General features: G+C 38.1%; 2 protein-coding genes across 3 annotated transcripts in view; one reads left to right on the top strand and one right to left on the bottom strand.

Moving 5' to 3' along the window:
- Nucleotides 1–7009, top strand: part of LOC146618908 (syntaxin-1A-like) — an 85059-nt gene extending 78050 nt beyond the window's left edge. Inside the window, exons 9-11 of one of the 2 annotated variants that reach the window (XM_085371580.1) lie at nucleotides 1691–1801; nucleotides 1998–2108; nucleotides 6592–7009. In XM_085371580.1, the coding sequence (XP_085227706.1) occupies nucleotides 1691–1801; nucleotides 1998–2108; nucleotides 6592–6669 (300 nt within the window). In that variant the 3' untranslated portion in view covers nucleotides 6670–7009. Of the gene's footprint in view, nucleotides 1–1690; nucleotides 1802–1997; nucleotides 2109–3661; nucleotides 4404–6591 lie in introns of those variants that run through there. The other variant, XM_085371579.1, reaches the window with a different exon arrangement.
- A 6571-nt stretch (nucleotides 7010–13580) lies between these two features.
- Nucleotides 13581–15420, bottom strand: LOC146618907 (caspase a-like). The gene is made up of 8 exons (XM_085370135.1): nucleotides 15414–15420; nucleotides 15037–15315; nucleotides 14877–14959; nucleotides 14575–14751; nucleotides 14248–14485; nucleotides 14002–14154; nucleotides 13764–13873; nucleotides 13581–13685 (listed from the first exon to the last, which is right to left on the bottom strand). The coding sequence occupies exons 1-8, from the start codon at nucleotides 15418–15420 to the stop codon at nucleotides 13581–13583; spliced, it is 1152 nt and encodes a 383-aa protein (XP_085226261.1).
- Between the last annotated feature and the right edge of the window lie 637 nt (nucleotides 15421–16057).

Raw genomic sequence — 16057 nt, 5'->3', positions numbered from 1 at the left:
CGGCCAAATGCATGCAAATGAAACAAACATGCAAATGCTCAATATGTTTATAACTGACAATCCATCTGCCAATTGATGCATAATGACTGGTTTCTACATGCAGAAAGGGCCATCTTGCCATTGCAGCGGTTCAGTAGCTCCCCGTGTTCATTAATAGTAAAATCATTAATCAGCTCAGCATGCTAGCATGCTGCTCCTGCCTATTAAAGCTCAAGGAACTACACGTCTTTCATTTTGCAGAACGGTTTTTAAGTGTATTAGTGTAATTGAGGGCTTGTCTATGCCAACACAGTTGGAAGGAGGTTATGTTTTCAGCTCCATCTGGGTGTCTGTTTGCAAACTATCTCAGTAAATTTAGACAGTTTTGGGGGAACAGATCATTTTTGGCTCAAAGATAAGTTGATTGGAGTTTGGTGATTATCTCCACGTGTGATTTCTGGCTTTGGACAGTTTTTTCTTTTTTTTTTTCTTTTCTTTTTTTATAAATAATTCTCCTGCTGCGATCATTAGCTGGAAAATAAATCTGACATCTACAACTTTCAAGTTGGCAACTTAACAGAGTCACATTTTGTTAAAGCTTTTAATTATAAATAAACCTTAAATATTTCAGGCTTTAGCTTCATGCATTTAGAGCTGTTCAGGATTAGTCTTTTTATTATGTTGCAAAATTTGAATGCTGCACATTAGCCTCATGGAGTGAACAGTTCCCTAATTTTCTGATACATATTCGGGTTTTCTTTAAGTGTTGAGTTGCCTTTTGTCTCCGTAGCAAAGTGTGGAACTTAAGGGCTGCTGCGTGGGTGCGTGTGTGTGTGTGTGTGTGTGTGTGTGTGTGTGTGTGCGCGGCTTAACCCCCACAGAGATTAACTATTTCCTTCATCAGAAATAATCGGCCTGAATTGTACAGAATGGATTCTGAGTTAGAGAACACTTGAAAATATGAAAAATAAGAAAATATGTGAAATATTGAAGTAAATCGTTACATGAAACTGATTTTGGTTACACTGATGGCACAATGCAATAACATTTAGCGGGAAAACGTCTAATAATTCAGTGGAAATGGGTGTTTGTATGTGTGTGCTCTAAACAGCTCAATTAACTAACCCTTTATGCTCTCAGTGCCACATGATTTAAGATTAAACTGGAATGTGATTGTTAAATCTACCCTTCTCAGCTTTGCTCTCTCTGTCTCCCACTCTCTTGGTTTTCGCCTCTGTTTTCTTCTTCACTACACAACACTGCCCCCACTCCAATGACTCTAAGCTCTGGAGAACACAGAACGTTGTTCCCCTTCTAACACAGCAAGGTAATTTATCTCTAACTCGTGACTTTTCACCTGTGTGGACTTTGAATTGTCTTTGTTTTAGTGCATGCACAGAGAGCAGTCTGGGTCACTTTAGTAGCCATTTGATTTGTCAAGTGATTGTGGGTCAGTGCTAATGTGAAAAGTTATGATTTTCTATCTTGTTGATTAATGCTGTTTTAATCATGGTTTGTTACCAATACAATGGAAATGATAAGAGATATGATATCACAGTTATTTTGTGTTCTATGACATTCATGTAATGATAGCTTTCATTAGTCTAGTCAGGTTGCTTTGAAACATATTTATGAAATCTAAACATTGCTGGTACTACAGATTTCTTCTTACTATTACCTTAATGTGTCTCCATCTCTGATTCTTGTGCAGGGCAACCTCGTGAACAACATTGAGCACTGTGTTATGGAGGCCCAGGATTATGTGGAGCAGGGAAAGGACAACATCCCAAAATGCAAAAAGTTCAAAAAGACCAACAGACGGGTGACATAATTATTTCTTTTTCTCTTTTTTCTTCTCCTTCTTTCTTCTCTCTCCTACTCATTTATCTGTTATTCCTCCCCTGTCACTTGCCTCCATCTGTATCCGCTCCTCCTCCTCCTGCCTACATATCTGGCTTCCTCTTTATTCTTCTTGTCTGCATGTCCTCCACACCTCCTCTGTAACTAACTTCTTCTAGGGGGAAATGATAGACCGCATTGAGTACAATGTGGAGCACTCGGTAGACTATGTGGAGAGGGCGGTATCAGACACTAAGAAGGCTGTTAAATACCAGAGTAAAGCCCGGAGGGTGAGTTGCTTAAACGGAAAAACGTGCTGTCATGTGGAACGGTGGTAGTTAAAGTCGGAATCGGTGCATGTGTATAGTGGAGTGGTTGCTGTGCATGCTCACCTGTCATGTATCTGTGTATGGACTGTGGTTATTGTGAGTGTATTTAAGTCTACAGCAATGACTTTCAGCCTCAGTAACTTTAGCATATACACTCACCGGACACTTTATTAGGTGCACTTTGCTAGTACTGAGCTGGAGCATCTTTTGACTTTAGAACTGCCTTAATTCTTCAGTTCTTCCTTTTATTGATTCAACACAGTTCTAAGAACATTCCTCAGAGATTTTAGTCCACAGCTGCTGCAGATTTGTCAGTTACACATCCATGATGCTGCAAAAATTAAAACCCAAAAATGCTCTATTAGATTGAGATCTGGTGAGTGTGGAGGACATTTGAGAACAGCCATGTTCAAAAAAACAGGTAGGGATGATTTGAGCTCTACGACATGGCATATAGCCCTGGAAAGGAAAGGAAAGTATATGGTCAACAGCAAGACTCAGATGGGCTGCAAAGTTTAAATCGTGACCATTTGATACTACGGTGTGCCAAGAAAATATCCTCCACACAATTATACCACCAGCCTAAACGTTTGATGTTCTGCTGCTGTAGCACATCATGTCGTGCCTCCAGAGATGCTCCTCTGCATACTTTAGTTGTAACAGTTGGTTATTTGAGTTACTGCTGCTCCCCTATCACGACCTTTAGCAGGTCATCTTGACCATGTCTAGATGACCTAAATGCCTAAAGGAATTTAGTTGCTGCCATATGATTGGCTAATTAGATATTTGAATAGGTGTACATAACAAACTGGCCGGTGAGTGCCTATAAGAATCTGACCTAAGAACAATTCAATTTGGTAAGAAAAATGATCTTCATATTTGTATTTAAGAGGAAATGGAATAAAAACACCCTGTATGTATTTTTAATTCAACCTTTACAACCAGAGTCACTTTTAACACATGAACACTACATTCTGGTGGAGAGGCATGACAAGGAGCCACAACAGATGATAGTGATTTTAAATGTTTAGTGCATATACAGAAAATGCACAAACTGTCATCTTTGAATAGTTGTTTGCTAGTAAAGCCAGATGTATCATCTTACATCATGAACTCTGGAGGTTCACTATCTTTGGACAGGATTATGTGAAGCTGATTGTTCCCATAGTATATAAACATTTGACAAATGCTTTTGAAAGGAATCATGGCAGTCTTCCTTCTTTTAAACAATCTGCAACACAATGGAGCAATTCTGCCACCTCTTGGTCAACGTCTAACCAGGTGCTCAACATTAGATAAATTGCACACATCCAATGACTCAGTGCAAGGGTCATCTACATGGTTATTTCCCCATTTATAATTAAAGACTGCAAACTTTCTTTCTTTCTTTCTTTCTTTCTTTCTTTCTTTCTGTCTTTCTGTCTTTCTGTCTCTCTCATGTTCCTCTCAATCCCCTGACTCATTATCTAACGCTGTGCTCTCCTTGTTCTCCCTCCCCATGGTCCCCCATCCAGAAGGTGATCCTGATAGGAGTTTGTGTTGCGATTTGTATCACCATCCTCATTATTTCGCTCGCAGTGGGACTCAGTTAGGAGCCTAAAAAAATCATCACATGGCAGACAGGACAGTCATTATGAGTGACATGAATGCCAAAAAAACACACACAACTGTTCATGTGTTAAATGTACTGTATGGTGGCCTCTGCAATGTGTGCAGTGAGCACTGCTTGTGAACTGGGAAGCAAGTCATTGCATTACTGGTCTGAGGTCTGTGCAGCAAGCTATGAACACTCAAATATAATCTGCATCAACTTTTATTCTTAATGTGTGCTTCAGCTCCAGGAACGGTTTGTGCTTGGCCTGTTTGAGTTGCAAAGCTTTGTCATGTGCATGTTTCTCTCTGTTGTCCCACAAACACAAATTGAAGATGATTGCATTATTACTAAAATGGTCATCAAAATAAGCTTACTACCAATTAGTTTTAACAATGATGTATTACTAAAGGTAAAACAAAATAGTTAAACATTTTGGGAAATCCACTTTTGAGTTAGGTTGGTCAAATATGTGCCTTAGAGATTTTATTGTTTCGCAGCCATAGTGACTTTATGGAGGAGTGATCAGGAATTACAGCAATCTCCAAAAATGTATTCTCCCTTCCAGGTTTTCATCTGTAGTGTTTATGCTTCCGTGCAATTTCTGCTTTTGGAAAAGTCTAACAAATATAAAACAATTGACTTGTGGTGATGTGTTAACAGCTGGGTGGATGTTTTCTTTTTTGTTTAGTTTTTTTTAATAATTGTGATTTTTTTTTTAATCATGATTTTTAAGATACTGCAACAATGTAGAGATTTTATTTCCTTCTCACCCGATACATCCACGATATATCGATGAATCTGAAATGACCAGGTAAATTAAATAAGCTATTAATAGTTTATGAGTGAAATTAGGATTTATAACAAACAAATGTAAGTTTATAGTTGCACATTTAAAAGTTTAGTCAGTTACTTTACAGAGCTTAAAATGAGGTAAAAAGAACCTCAGATGAATAACAACACATGACATATGTGTCATTATTTATTTTTTAAAAATCCAAAATGCAGAACCAGTGTGTGAAAGACTAAGTACATTCTTAATACTTTCAGAGGAATTAAAAGGGTAAGTAGCAGCCACGTGCTGCTAATCTAATGCATTTGATAGTGGAGAAGGGTTCTCGTTAAGGTCTATGCCTCAACGAGAACCATCCCTGTGTACTGCTCTGTCCCTCATCCTTCTCTGTTGTTGGGAACGAGTCTTGGGTCGCCAGGTTCTCTGTTAACGCTGTGCCTTTGACGTGTCCTTTCAGAGCGTCGGGGCACTTTTCTCCCTGAAGCTCAGAGATCAAGATATTTTCATTTCTCCAAAACAGGTCTTTGAGCAGAAGGATGACCAGTTTGAGGGCCTAGCACCGAAGGCGCTAACCCTAACCCCCCTAACCCTATAGCATATCAAACACCTCATGATGATTTGGGTTGTGCAACCACAGAAGCTGGGCACCTTACAGTCACTGACAATGATCCCAAGCATGGCAGCAAAACGACAACAGAATGGCTGAAAAAGAAAAGAATCAAGGTGTTTCAATGGCCAAGTTAAAGTCCAGACTTCAACTAGATTGAAATGCTCTGGTGGAATAGCTGTGCTTCATTAAATGCGCATAAATCTCAACAAGCTGAAGCAATGTTAAGAAGAGTAAGCCCAAAAAAAAAAAACATTAATATAAAATGCTGAGAAATATGTACAGAAAATAATTATTTCAAGTTATTGCTGTTGGAGTTGGTTCTACGAACTACTGAATCATGTTGTTTACTTAGCTTTTCACACACTGCTTCTGCACTTTGCCTTTTTTAAACAAATAATGTCACATGTTTTGGTTTATTGAGTAAATTAAAATTGAATGAACTAATTTAAGTCTTTCTTTGTGGAATTAGCATGTTCTCCCCATGTTTGTCTTTCCGGGTACTCCAGCTTCCTCTCACAGTCCAAAGACATGCAGTTAGTGGGGATAGGCTAATTGCCCATAGGTGGGAGTGCGAGTGTGAATGGTTGCCCTATATCTGTGTGTTAGACCTGCAACAGACTGGCAACCTGTCCAGGTTGTATCCTGCCGCTCGCCCTCAGGAAGCTGGGATATGCTTCAGCGCCCCCGCAACGCTGAGAAGGATAAGCAGTAGAGAATGGATGGATAATTTTAGTTTAGCTGTAATAACCAGATGATTTTGTTTATGTCCTGATATGTAAAACTTTAGAACTGCATGAGGGTGTCTCATAGAGAGAGATGATGTGTTTAATTGAACTTTTATTTTCTCCTTATTATACTGATGTGATGAGATGTATGTGACTCATAACTAAGGGCATATTTCCTTAAACGGTTTCTTTAAGAGTTGTTGGAAACTGTGCAAGTCCACAGGATTTATTTGCTGCACGCTGAACTTCTTCATTAGAGGGACCTTTGCTAAACACGTTTTAAAAGTGAAGTTTGTGTTTGGTGGATTTTTACTTTTTGATAAATTTGCAGTCTTGCTTGCATATTCTTGGATAACCACTAGATGGAGCCAAATCGATGCTTTTTATGTTGTGCATGTGATGGCTTTAACCACAGAGATGATTTCTGTTTGTGGCATGTGTATATGACAGATGGTATGAGCAAAATGCAGGATTTAAAGATTTCTTTTAAAAGAAGATGTAGAAATAATGTAACATTTTGGTCACACTCCAGCATTATTAGAATGAATTAAATTGCATTTTTTTCCCAGCTCGGTTCTTTTACATTTGTTGTAAACTGCATTTTGTTCAAATTATTATTAACTCTGTTCAAGTAAAGCACAAACAGTATAACTAACATGTTTTCTCTGCTCCCCATTTGCTGCTTTGGATGTTTTTTTTTTCTTTTATTTGTTAATACCATTCAGAAGAAAATTATGATTATTATATGCTGTATCATTCTGGGAGTCGTCATTGCTTCCATTGTTGGGGGAACACTGGGCTAAACCTCAGCCACGATCACACTAAAAAAAACACACAAAGTCACACGACAGAGCTAAAAGCAGAATAACACACATTTCCAATTTCCTGTTTTAACAAATGCAATCTATTACGTGTTCAGCAAAAGATACGTTACATAATGTACAATAAATTTTACACACAGTGTACAGGGCCAGAGGTGTTTTGTTTTTGTTTCGCATGAGTTGCTATTTTGTAAATGTGTGGTGCTGCAAACTGTTTATCAGAGTGTCGAGTGTTGTCAACGATATGATGTTTCTTGAATGAAAAAGTTACTAAATGAAATGTAACGCTATACTAAAACATTCCAACTTCCAAGTATGACACTGATTCAGATGTGTCTTTTTTTTGTGTTGTACAGGCAAAGTGACAGGTAACTCATCGGTTATGTTTTCAGAGCTATGTTATCTGTAGACCTCTGTTCATTTGCACATGTATTTATCTTTTTTGTAGTCTTCTTACTTTCTCTCTCTGATGTCTTCTACCTCCCTCTTAAAAGCCCTGCATGGTTTAGTTCACTGTAAAGTGGTGTTTTGTACTCTGTTGCAAAAGGGAATACATCAAAAAGAACATAGCTACGCTGATGTTGGGTATTTTGCTCGTATATTTAACACACTGCCAAACTTTTTTTCTAATTGCACATCTCTTGTAGTTGACAGAAGCAACGCTACTGTACTTAATTTCATCTGGCCTTACCGGTTGTGCAGCATTTTTGACCGTTGCTCCAGTGTTGAGTGTGATTGAGTGCATGCATGCATATATAAGATTTGAAAGGATATTTGCAAGTTCCTTGGTAGCTACATGTCTGAACATGTTGTATGTGAGTCGTTGGATGAAAACATGAGTGCTTGTTGGTAGCCAAATGTGTCTTTGTTTTCTAAAGTAATATAAAGCTCTCTAACACTGCCAGTATATTTAAATAAGCTGTTAAAGTGGAGTCTAGTCTGGTTGGATTAATGAAGTGACAAACCTTTTGTTTATTTCTGCCGTTTCTGTAAACCCCAAGGTTTAAACAGTGCATATTATCCTGTCAAGCTACTTCTACTGTATGTTTATTTCCATTGATGAACTCACTGAGTCAATGAATGCATCAGCATGAACCCAAAGTAGCCCTGTTAAAAGACTCATATCATTTTTGGGGGGAAACATCAGACAGCACAGACTGCAACCATGTTACCATGTTGCCTACTCAACTTGTTGCCTTTGTGTTGTATTGTAATGACATGGGTTTATTTGTTTAATGAGTCTTGTTTTTTTCTTTTTTTAAGTAAAGTTTGTCCCAAAAAATTACACTGAGTTTGTAGTTTGCCTTGCACACATGATTCCACAGGGGAATAATATATCCAGAAGTCCAATACCAGTGAAAACGTGAATGGTGAGTCCTTGAAGTTGATGTGTTGGTAGCAAGTTATTTAAGCACCAGAATGTCCACAAACATGATTGCAAAATTGGAGAGGGACGTCAAATATTCAGCCTTCCTCCAGCCCAGTCCCAAACTGCTCTCCTTCACTGGTCTGGACGGGCTGTCTTGTCAAGATGAACTGACTATGATGTCACTTTTTCTAGACAGGATTCTGATTTTGAGGAGTTCAGTCATAATCCTGCAGTTGGTCGCTTTGCACCATTGACTCTTCAGTCAAGCACATACACAACGTTTGAACCTGAATGCACAAAGCAGGATTATTGGTGCACCAACACATCATTAGTAGCAAAAACCAAACCTGTCCTTAGCTTTCTATCAGCAGCAGAAGTGCAGTAACCTGAAAGCTGGGGCAGAGCGGGACTTGTGGGTAGCCATAATACCGCTTTCAGCAATTTCTCGTTTTCTGCGGCATGGGAAAAATGCAAAATAAAGATTAAAATGACAAAGATCTGTTTAGACCCAAAGAGCTTGGAAAAAAAATGACTGGACTAAGTTTCTTGAAGATGTTTCACTGTGACAATCCACATAATTAATACTGGCTTAGTGACCCTCTCAAGGTACCCAAGTAGGGTTTAACAACTGGGACAGTCTACCATTTGATTTTAGAACTGAAAGGTTTAGCCCATGAAACATCTTCACAAAATCTAAAGTGCAGTCGCTTTCTTTCCAAACTTCTTAGACTACCTGCATTACAGAACCTGCACAGACCTGTTTACACGTTTCACTGCCTCTGATGTGATCTGCAACACATCTGAATATGGATATGCTTCCACTTCATAGAAAACACACCTTCACTTCTAAAAGAAAGGTCAGGCAGCAGCACTCTGTGTCTAGGTTTAGCTTGCTGAATGGACAAGCCGAAACTGAAATGGCAACACTTGGGTAGCTTCATATGAGTTCTTCCAGGTTTATGCGCAGATGTATGTTTAAAGGAAGCCCAGAGGACCACATCTGATGGCAAAACTGCATCACTGCTGCTGGTCACATTTCCCTAAATAAAGTTGAAAATTGTAGCAGTCTTCTTTTATTAGAACTAACAACTTCAAGAACTCAAAAGGAACAGGCATTTATCTAGATGGTGCAGAAAAGTAACATTAACAACAAAGCCAACATTACCATCCACAAACAGCCAACTATATTATGTGTCCAGTGCTCAGTTCCATCTTTTAACCTATAGCTTGTACTGTATTGTATCTATTTTTCCCTTATCCAGTATAGTGAGACGATGCCCCACACATTTATTGGCAATATTTGTTAAATAAATCAACACTTCTCTGGCATGTGACTGTTTATCCATTTGAACTGAAAGCAGGGAAGGTTGTCATGATGCATCTTGGTAACTTTTCAGCATATTATATTCTACTCAACAGGGGAAATTGCACAGCCTTAAAATCTGCTAAGGCAGTGATTTTGTCAAAATATGATGGAAAATTTGGGAAAGAAAAGGGATGTCTGCCCAATGAAACACTGGGAAGCTACCTGAGTAAAGTTAGTGGAGTTCTTTCAGTTTCACAAGTGGAAAGTATGACATATAGTCACACAATAAATAAGAAGAAGCGAGAATGAGTGCAAGAAGGCAGAAAAGACCATATGAAGAAACTTCAGCTTCCTTTTGTTTTTATTGTATTTCTTAACTTTACACTGAAGATTTGAAAATTGCAGTAGTATTTGTTCTTCACATGCTAACTGTCAAACCTGCAAAGTTTTTGCGTGTTTGCTTTAAGCTGAATAAATCCATATTTCAGACAACTCAGCATTAGCAACATGTCGCATGTTATCCTTCACGTCCTACGCCCTGGTTTAAATTTATTTGGATCTGGTTACCCTGCACTCAAATCTACATTTAAACTTCTCATACAGAATTAAGAGTGTAATTCCTCTTACTTCCTAATGGCACTTGTTCCAGTTTGAACTTGTTGTTTTTGTAGACATGAACTTCCGACCTACTTCCCTCTTCTAGGCGCAGGCTCTGTCCTTTTGGCACCTAACCTTATATTAGCTCGCTGGACTCTGCAATTTCCCGTTTTGTCACATTTAAATCAGATGACAATTACTTCCTCTGTAGTCTTGTGCCTGTTGTGATAATCAAATATGTGAAGTGATTGAGTTTTTATTTAACAGATTTAACACAGAGAAACAGTACCAGACATTCACTATCATCAGTTAACATAATGTCTGTATGTGGCTGTGGTTGCTCTCATTTACAAGTTAAATGTAATTGTCACTGTCATCTCAATTACTCATTACACCAACTTACCATCATCTGCTTGTATTTTACCTCACATGAGTTGGTTTACATCAGTTACAACATTGTATTGTATTGTATGTCGTTTCATGACATAGTGCTGCACTGCCTGGTACACACAGAACAAGACTGGAAGGACCTGCAGAGGGTGGACAAAGCTGCTAAGGGTGTCATCAGAATCACAGTGCATATGACCAAGATATGACAGAGATATACACTGTGACTGGCACAAGAAGACCAGCTGAATAATAAGGAAAATAACCCACTCTGAACATTACCTTTTATCCCTCTCCACTTTACCTTTTAGACTGATTTTATTACACCCTGCTACTGCTATTCTTACATTTTTTATTTATACTTTTATTATTCTGCATAGAATTGAAGAGCTGCTAAAGAGACTGCCGTTACCATTAAAATTTAAGAACTTAAAGTTCAGTTTTGAAAATGTAAATTAAATGGATAAAACTTTACAGTCAGTTTGAACATTCAGATATTTTACACTGCATACCACTAAAAGTATGCACTTTTTTTTTTCTTAGATTCCAAATGAATACTTTGAGTTATTCTTAATTCTATTCTTCTTTAAACCTTAAATTGAGCAAAAGTCTTGTGCGACCCATAATTCCTCTAAATGTTGCATGAGAGAGACCAGAGTTTCACCTACTTTTTCTTTTAGTATTTGAAGGCATTTCAAAGTTGTACACTTAATGTTACAGAGTTTCAGGTTTGTGGATTTCCTTTCAATTTTTTTTTTTTTTTTTTTTTTTTTTTTTTTTTTACCAAGAAAGCTACTTCCTATTTGCAAAACTACTTTCACACCATCAGGGTCATCTTCCTGTAAAGAAAGAGATGCACCGAGATGCAGGAAATCATCAGTGAAAACGTTTGCACTACTAGCTTCTGGCTTGAGTGAAACAAGCAAACCATGCTTTTCATGCAGCATTTCATCACTTGAAACCACGAAATTCTCAATAAATGAATAAAATTTTTAGCTAAAGAGAACTGATAAATGGTTAAAACAGGCTCATGAATATAGCTGTTATATGGACTGCTAACTAAACATTTTAGATGCATGTCTGAAATATAAACCCACTACCAACTGATTAAAGATTTAGGCAGTTTGCTACAAAGGTAGGCTGCATGCACTGAGCGTAAGAGATAAAACAGTGCAGGTGTTTATAAGGTGGTGCTGAAGGGAATTATTTTTAACCCATCTAACAGGGTTTTGAGGGTGGGGGCTACATCAGATGGCCAAGGTTGAAAACCACCATCATACAGGATGTGGCCAAAACACTGCACAACTTTTAAAGGCACGAGCTCACGCTTTCTTTCCACCCAGTTAAGGATCTTTTGACCTATCTGTTGTCAGCTAGCCAATCATAAAAGTAAAGACATGCTCATCCCCAGATGAACAAGTTTAGGAAGCATCTAATGATTTCTTTGAATGTGAATGTGTTAATATGTCAGTAACTGTACTATACTAAGATGTTTTAAAATGCTCATTCCCACAGTCAAAAATGCTGCAGCCTGCTTAAAAAACTGAAAATCCCACTGGGCCCTCACAATCTTAAATCTTCACTCTAATTAAAATACAAAATAAAGTGATGTATTTCCTTAAAACTCTATTCAAAAAACATAAATAACAAGGGCTGTCAGGTATAAATTACTAAAGCTTTCTAGTCTATACAATGTGTTTAAATCAATGTATAACTCATCTGCCACTGGATCTTCAATAGAAAAACAGTAAATTTAGGTCACAGTAATTAGTAATATCACAAGCTAACCACCTCCTATTGGCAATTTTATTAAAACTTTTACACAAATAATTACATTTCTATAAATATGTAACTTTATATACTTGTAATTTCTATTATTGTAGCCCACCTGTAGATTAAAGATAATTAATGTGCAGTAATAAAAATCTGAGTTACTAACAAAATGCTTGTATTAAGCATAATTATATGTTGGACCAGTGGTCATAGACCCACATGATTCAATTCAATTCAATTTTATTTATATACCACCAAATCACAACAACAGTCTCCTCAAGGCGCTTTATATTGTAAGTTACACCCTACAATAATACAGAGAAAAACCCAACAATCATATGACCCCCTATGAGCAAGCACTTTGGTGACAGTGGGAAGGAAAAACTCCCTTTTAACAGGAAGAAACCTCCAGCAGAACCAGGCTCAGGGAGGGGCGGCCATCCTTCTCTCACCCGAAAGTTCTTTTTAGAACTTTCTGATAATAATGAATTACAGTAGTCCAGCCTAGTTTTTCAGCGTCACTCTGAGACAGGATATTTATAATTTTAGAGATGCTGCGCAAATGGAAGAAAGCAGTCCTAGATATTTGTTTAATATGTGCATTGAGGAACATATCCTGGTCAAAAATGACTCCAAGGTTCCTCACAGTGTTACTGGAGGCCAAGGTAATGCCATCCAGAGTAAGAATCTGGTTAGATACCATATTTCTAAGCTTTTCAGGGCCGAGTACAATAACCTCAGTTTTATCAGAATTAAGGAGCAGAAAGTTAGCAGCCATCCAGGTCTTTATGTCTTTACCGGTGAGTCGTTTGGTACCGGGCCGCGAGAGTTGAGGCTCAGGTGTGAAATGTATAGTTTTCAGGGTTTTTATCGGTTTTCAGCGTTATTTAGTTATCGTTTTTATCGTTTACTCGGTTTTCTTTGGTCTTTTCGCGTGTGTTATGAATAAATTTTCTTTTTTTCGGTACCGGTACTAGTTTTATTTTTGTTGTATTTATCCGCGACACCTTAAAGGCCGGTCCATGAAAATATTGTCGGGCATAAACCGGTCCGTGGCGCAAAAAAGGTTGGAGACCGCTGGTGTTAACATTTTAGTTAATACAAGATTCATTTACTGTAACTAAGGGCTCATTTACTTATTTAGACACATAACAGTAACAGTGATGACATTATAGACAAGAACAACTGATGAATGTAAATGATACACTCACTCATATAGCTACTAAAATGTCCAAACGTATTAAAAGTTGACAAAATCTCACATTCACTTTCACAAAGCAGTAAAAACAGAAACAAAGAAATCAATATTTTACATATAATTCACAATAATCAATGCATATCCCTCGTTATACTACAGATAAGTATGAATCCCTTATTACTAGGAAGTGATAATCCATGAAATCATTAATGTACTTATTAGCACTTATTATGTGTTTCCTTTGACCAAAATTCAATCCTGTCTCAGCGGCCTGGAAAGAGGTAGAAGCGCTTGGTTAGAGTGCATCTGTCTTTGGTTGGCATCTGTCTCAGTTTCTCAGAGGGAAAATCTTCAAAGCGTTGCATGACCTGTGTGATGAAAACATAACCAGTGACTGCATCTGTTTGCCTGCAGCACTATCACCAAACGAGTTTTCAGGTACTTACTTTTCTGAAGAGCTCGTCGATGTCGTCCTCATGAGAGCACGTGTTGAATACCTCCTTGATGAACTGGATCAGAAAAGACCCACGGTCTTCCTGTCTGTATGAAACAGTGTCTGCAGGAAATCATGTGAAAACTGAGAATGAGACTATGCTTGTGTGTTATTGGTGCAAATTTCAGATGCTTATCTTAATAATGTCAGAAATCTTTTGCATAATAAAACCCATCAGCAGACAAACTGACCTGGGGTGCTGGACAGAAGTGAAACGAAGTCCTTTTCTTTGTGCACATATCGAGTAGAGTCATCCACAATGCTGTTTTCATCAAAGCGGCTCTGTGACACATCATCACAGACCACTTTTGCACTGTCACTAACCATCACGGAGCCACCAGATTCTGCAACACACGCAGCATGCTTTTAATTCAGGTCCAAACTGTAGCTACGAGGACATTTGTGGATGTTGGTCAGATGAAATGATTGAAAGTCACCTCCTCTGCAGGCCTGGATGATGATGATCTTTGGTTTGTTTAGCAGTGCTGAGCATTTCTGTGAGCCCAAGTACTTGTAAATATTGTCAACAGGGAATTCATCTGGTTCCACTTCTTCTCTGTGATTGACACCGAGGACAATTCCCCGTTTCCCGTGAGACATAATCACCACAAACACACTGTCTGTCTCTTTGAGTTTGGGATGTTTGGAGAAATTCATCAGAGCCTCATCGATCATCTGATTGAACACAAAAAGTCCCAGCATCAGTTATTTTGTCACTCAGCCGTAATTTGCTAGGAAAGAATAAAAGATTAGTATTTAAATACCTTTCCAGTGAGATCTTTGTATTTGACCACTTCATAATGCAGAGATCGGAGAAGTTTATCCATGTTCTCCTCGTCAACTTCAGCTCCTTTTCGGGTTAATCTCTCATCAGAAAAATTTCGATTAGTGATTAGGAGGGCCACTCGACTGCTGATGGACTTTTCTGCCACAGGGTAAATCTAAAAATACAAATGTAAAGACAGAATATTTACTGTTATAAATGTAAAATTTAAGTGTATAAACTTACAAAGTATTCCAAATTTGAATCTTGTTTGTTAAAAGTGTTTGAACAGTCATGACAAACATTTTTATCGTTCAGCTTTGTCCTCCAGAAAGAGTCAGTTGTGGCGATGAGTTTGGACGACCAGCTTTGCTCCTTCTGAGACGCTGCAGTTGGAAAAAGCAAAAGCACTGTTCAGACTTTATTCTGTACGATTTCCTTCTTCCAAACAGGGTGAACTCACCAGGAGGCTGACCACAGGACAGACCCAGCTCAGAGTAAAGTGTAGGATCTCTCTTCTCCAGGTGTTCGATCATCTTCCTGCTAGCTTTATCTCCTTTCCTCTTCACCATGTCGATGAGAGCACGGGCCATGTCTGCTTTGTTGCTGTTGTCTTCGAGCACAGAGTCTGTCTCTCCATCATTCAGCAAACCCTCTTCTAAAAGGTCATCCAGGAGCTGTTTAAGAAGGGCTTTTGATACCTTTTCAACAAACCGTCCTCTCACTCTGGCAAGCTCCTTATCTAGAGGGAAGAATGAGATCAAATAATCATGTCAAAATCAAAATCTATCACACATTAACACTTGGAAAGTGCATGGATCATGATAACTTCTGTCTTACCTGCCATCTTTCATAAACTTTACTTCACAAATTTGCAACCTGTGTCCTCCAGCATGTACAAATGATTGTGTGTTTGCCAAGATGTTTTATCTATTAATAGTTGTGTGGAAACCACACTTCCATGGAAGTGGTTGTAATCAAGTCAAACTTGAAATGCAACATAAAATATTTTCTTTTTCTTCTGAGCAGTGGTCTCTTAGAAATGAAGTCATGACAAATATCTTTGTTTGCAAAGAACACATCTTTTATATTTTCTAAGAGTCATGTTCCTGAGCGCCTCCTGCACTACTTGTGCTTTCTGTATGTTACCATTTGCAAACCTTTATGTGTGCTCATGTGTGCTGTTTTGGACAGCACTGCCTGATTTCCTAGGAACAAAGAGATGCCAATAAGTGGTTATAGAGCCGTTAATGAAATGTAAGATGTTTTTAAATTCAAGGATCAACTAGCTTTTGCATTTTTAACATTTTTATTTAAGCCTTAACTTGTATTGAACAAGAGTTCATAAACTCTTCTTCCTGTTTTAGTGCATAGGCAAGCTGCTGCTTTTGTGACAATGTTTCTTCTTACTTTCATAGGTTCATCTGCTGCACGTTAGGCATATAAACTCTCCAAAATTGCATTTATAACTTAATTTATTTTCA

Source organism: Diplotaxodon limnothrissa, linkage group LG14, assembly GCF_057381915.1.
Source record: "Diplotaxodon limnothrissa isolate DT_005_m linkage group LG14, D_limnothrissa_male_GT1.1, whole genome shotgun sequence".
Taxonomy (NCBI): Eukaryota; Metazoa; Chordata; class Actinopteri; order Cichliformes; family Cichlidae; genus Diplotaxodon; species Diplotaxodon limnothrissa.
This window is presented reverse-complemented; position numbering and strand designations above follow the sequence as displayed.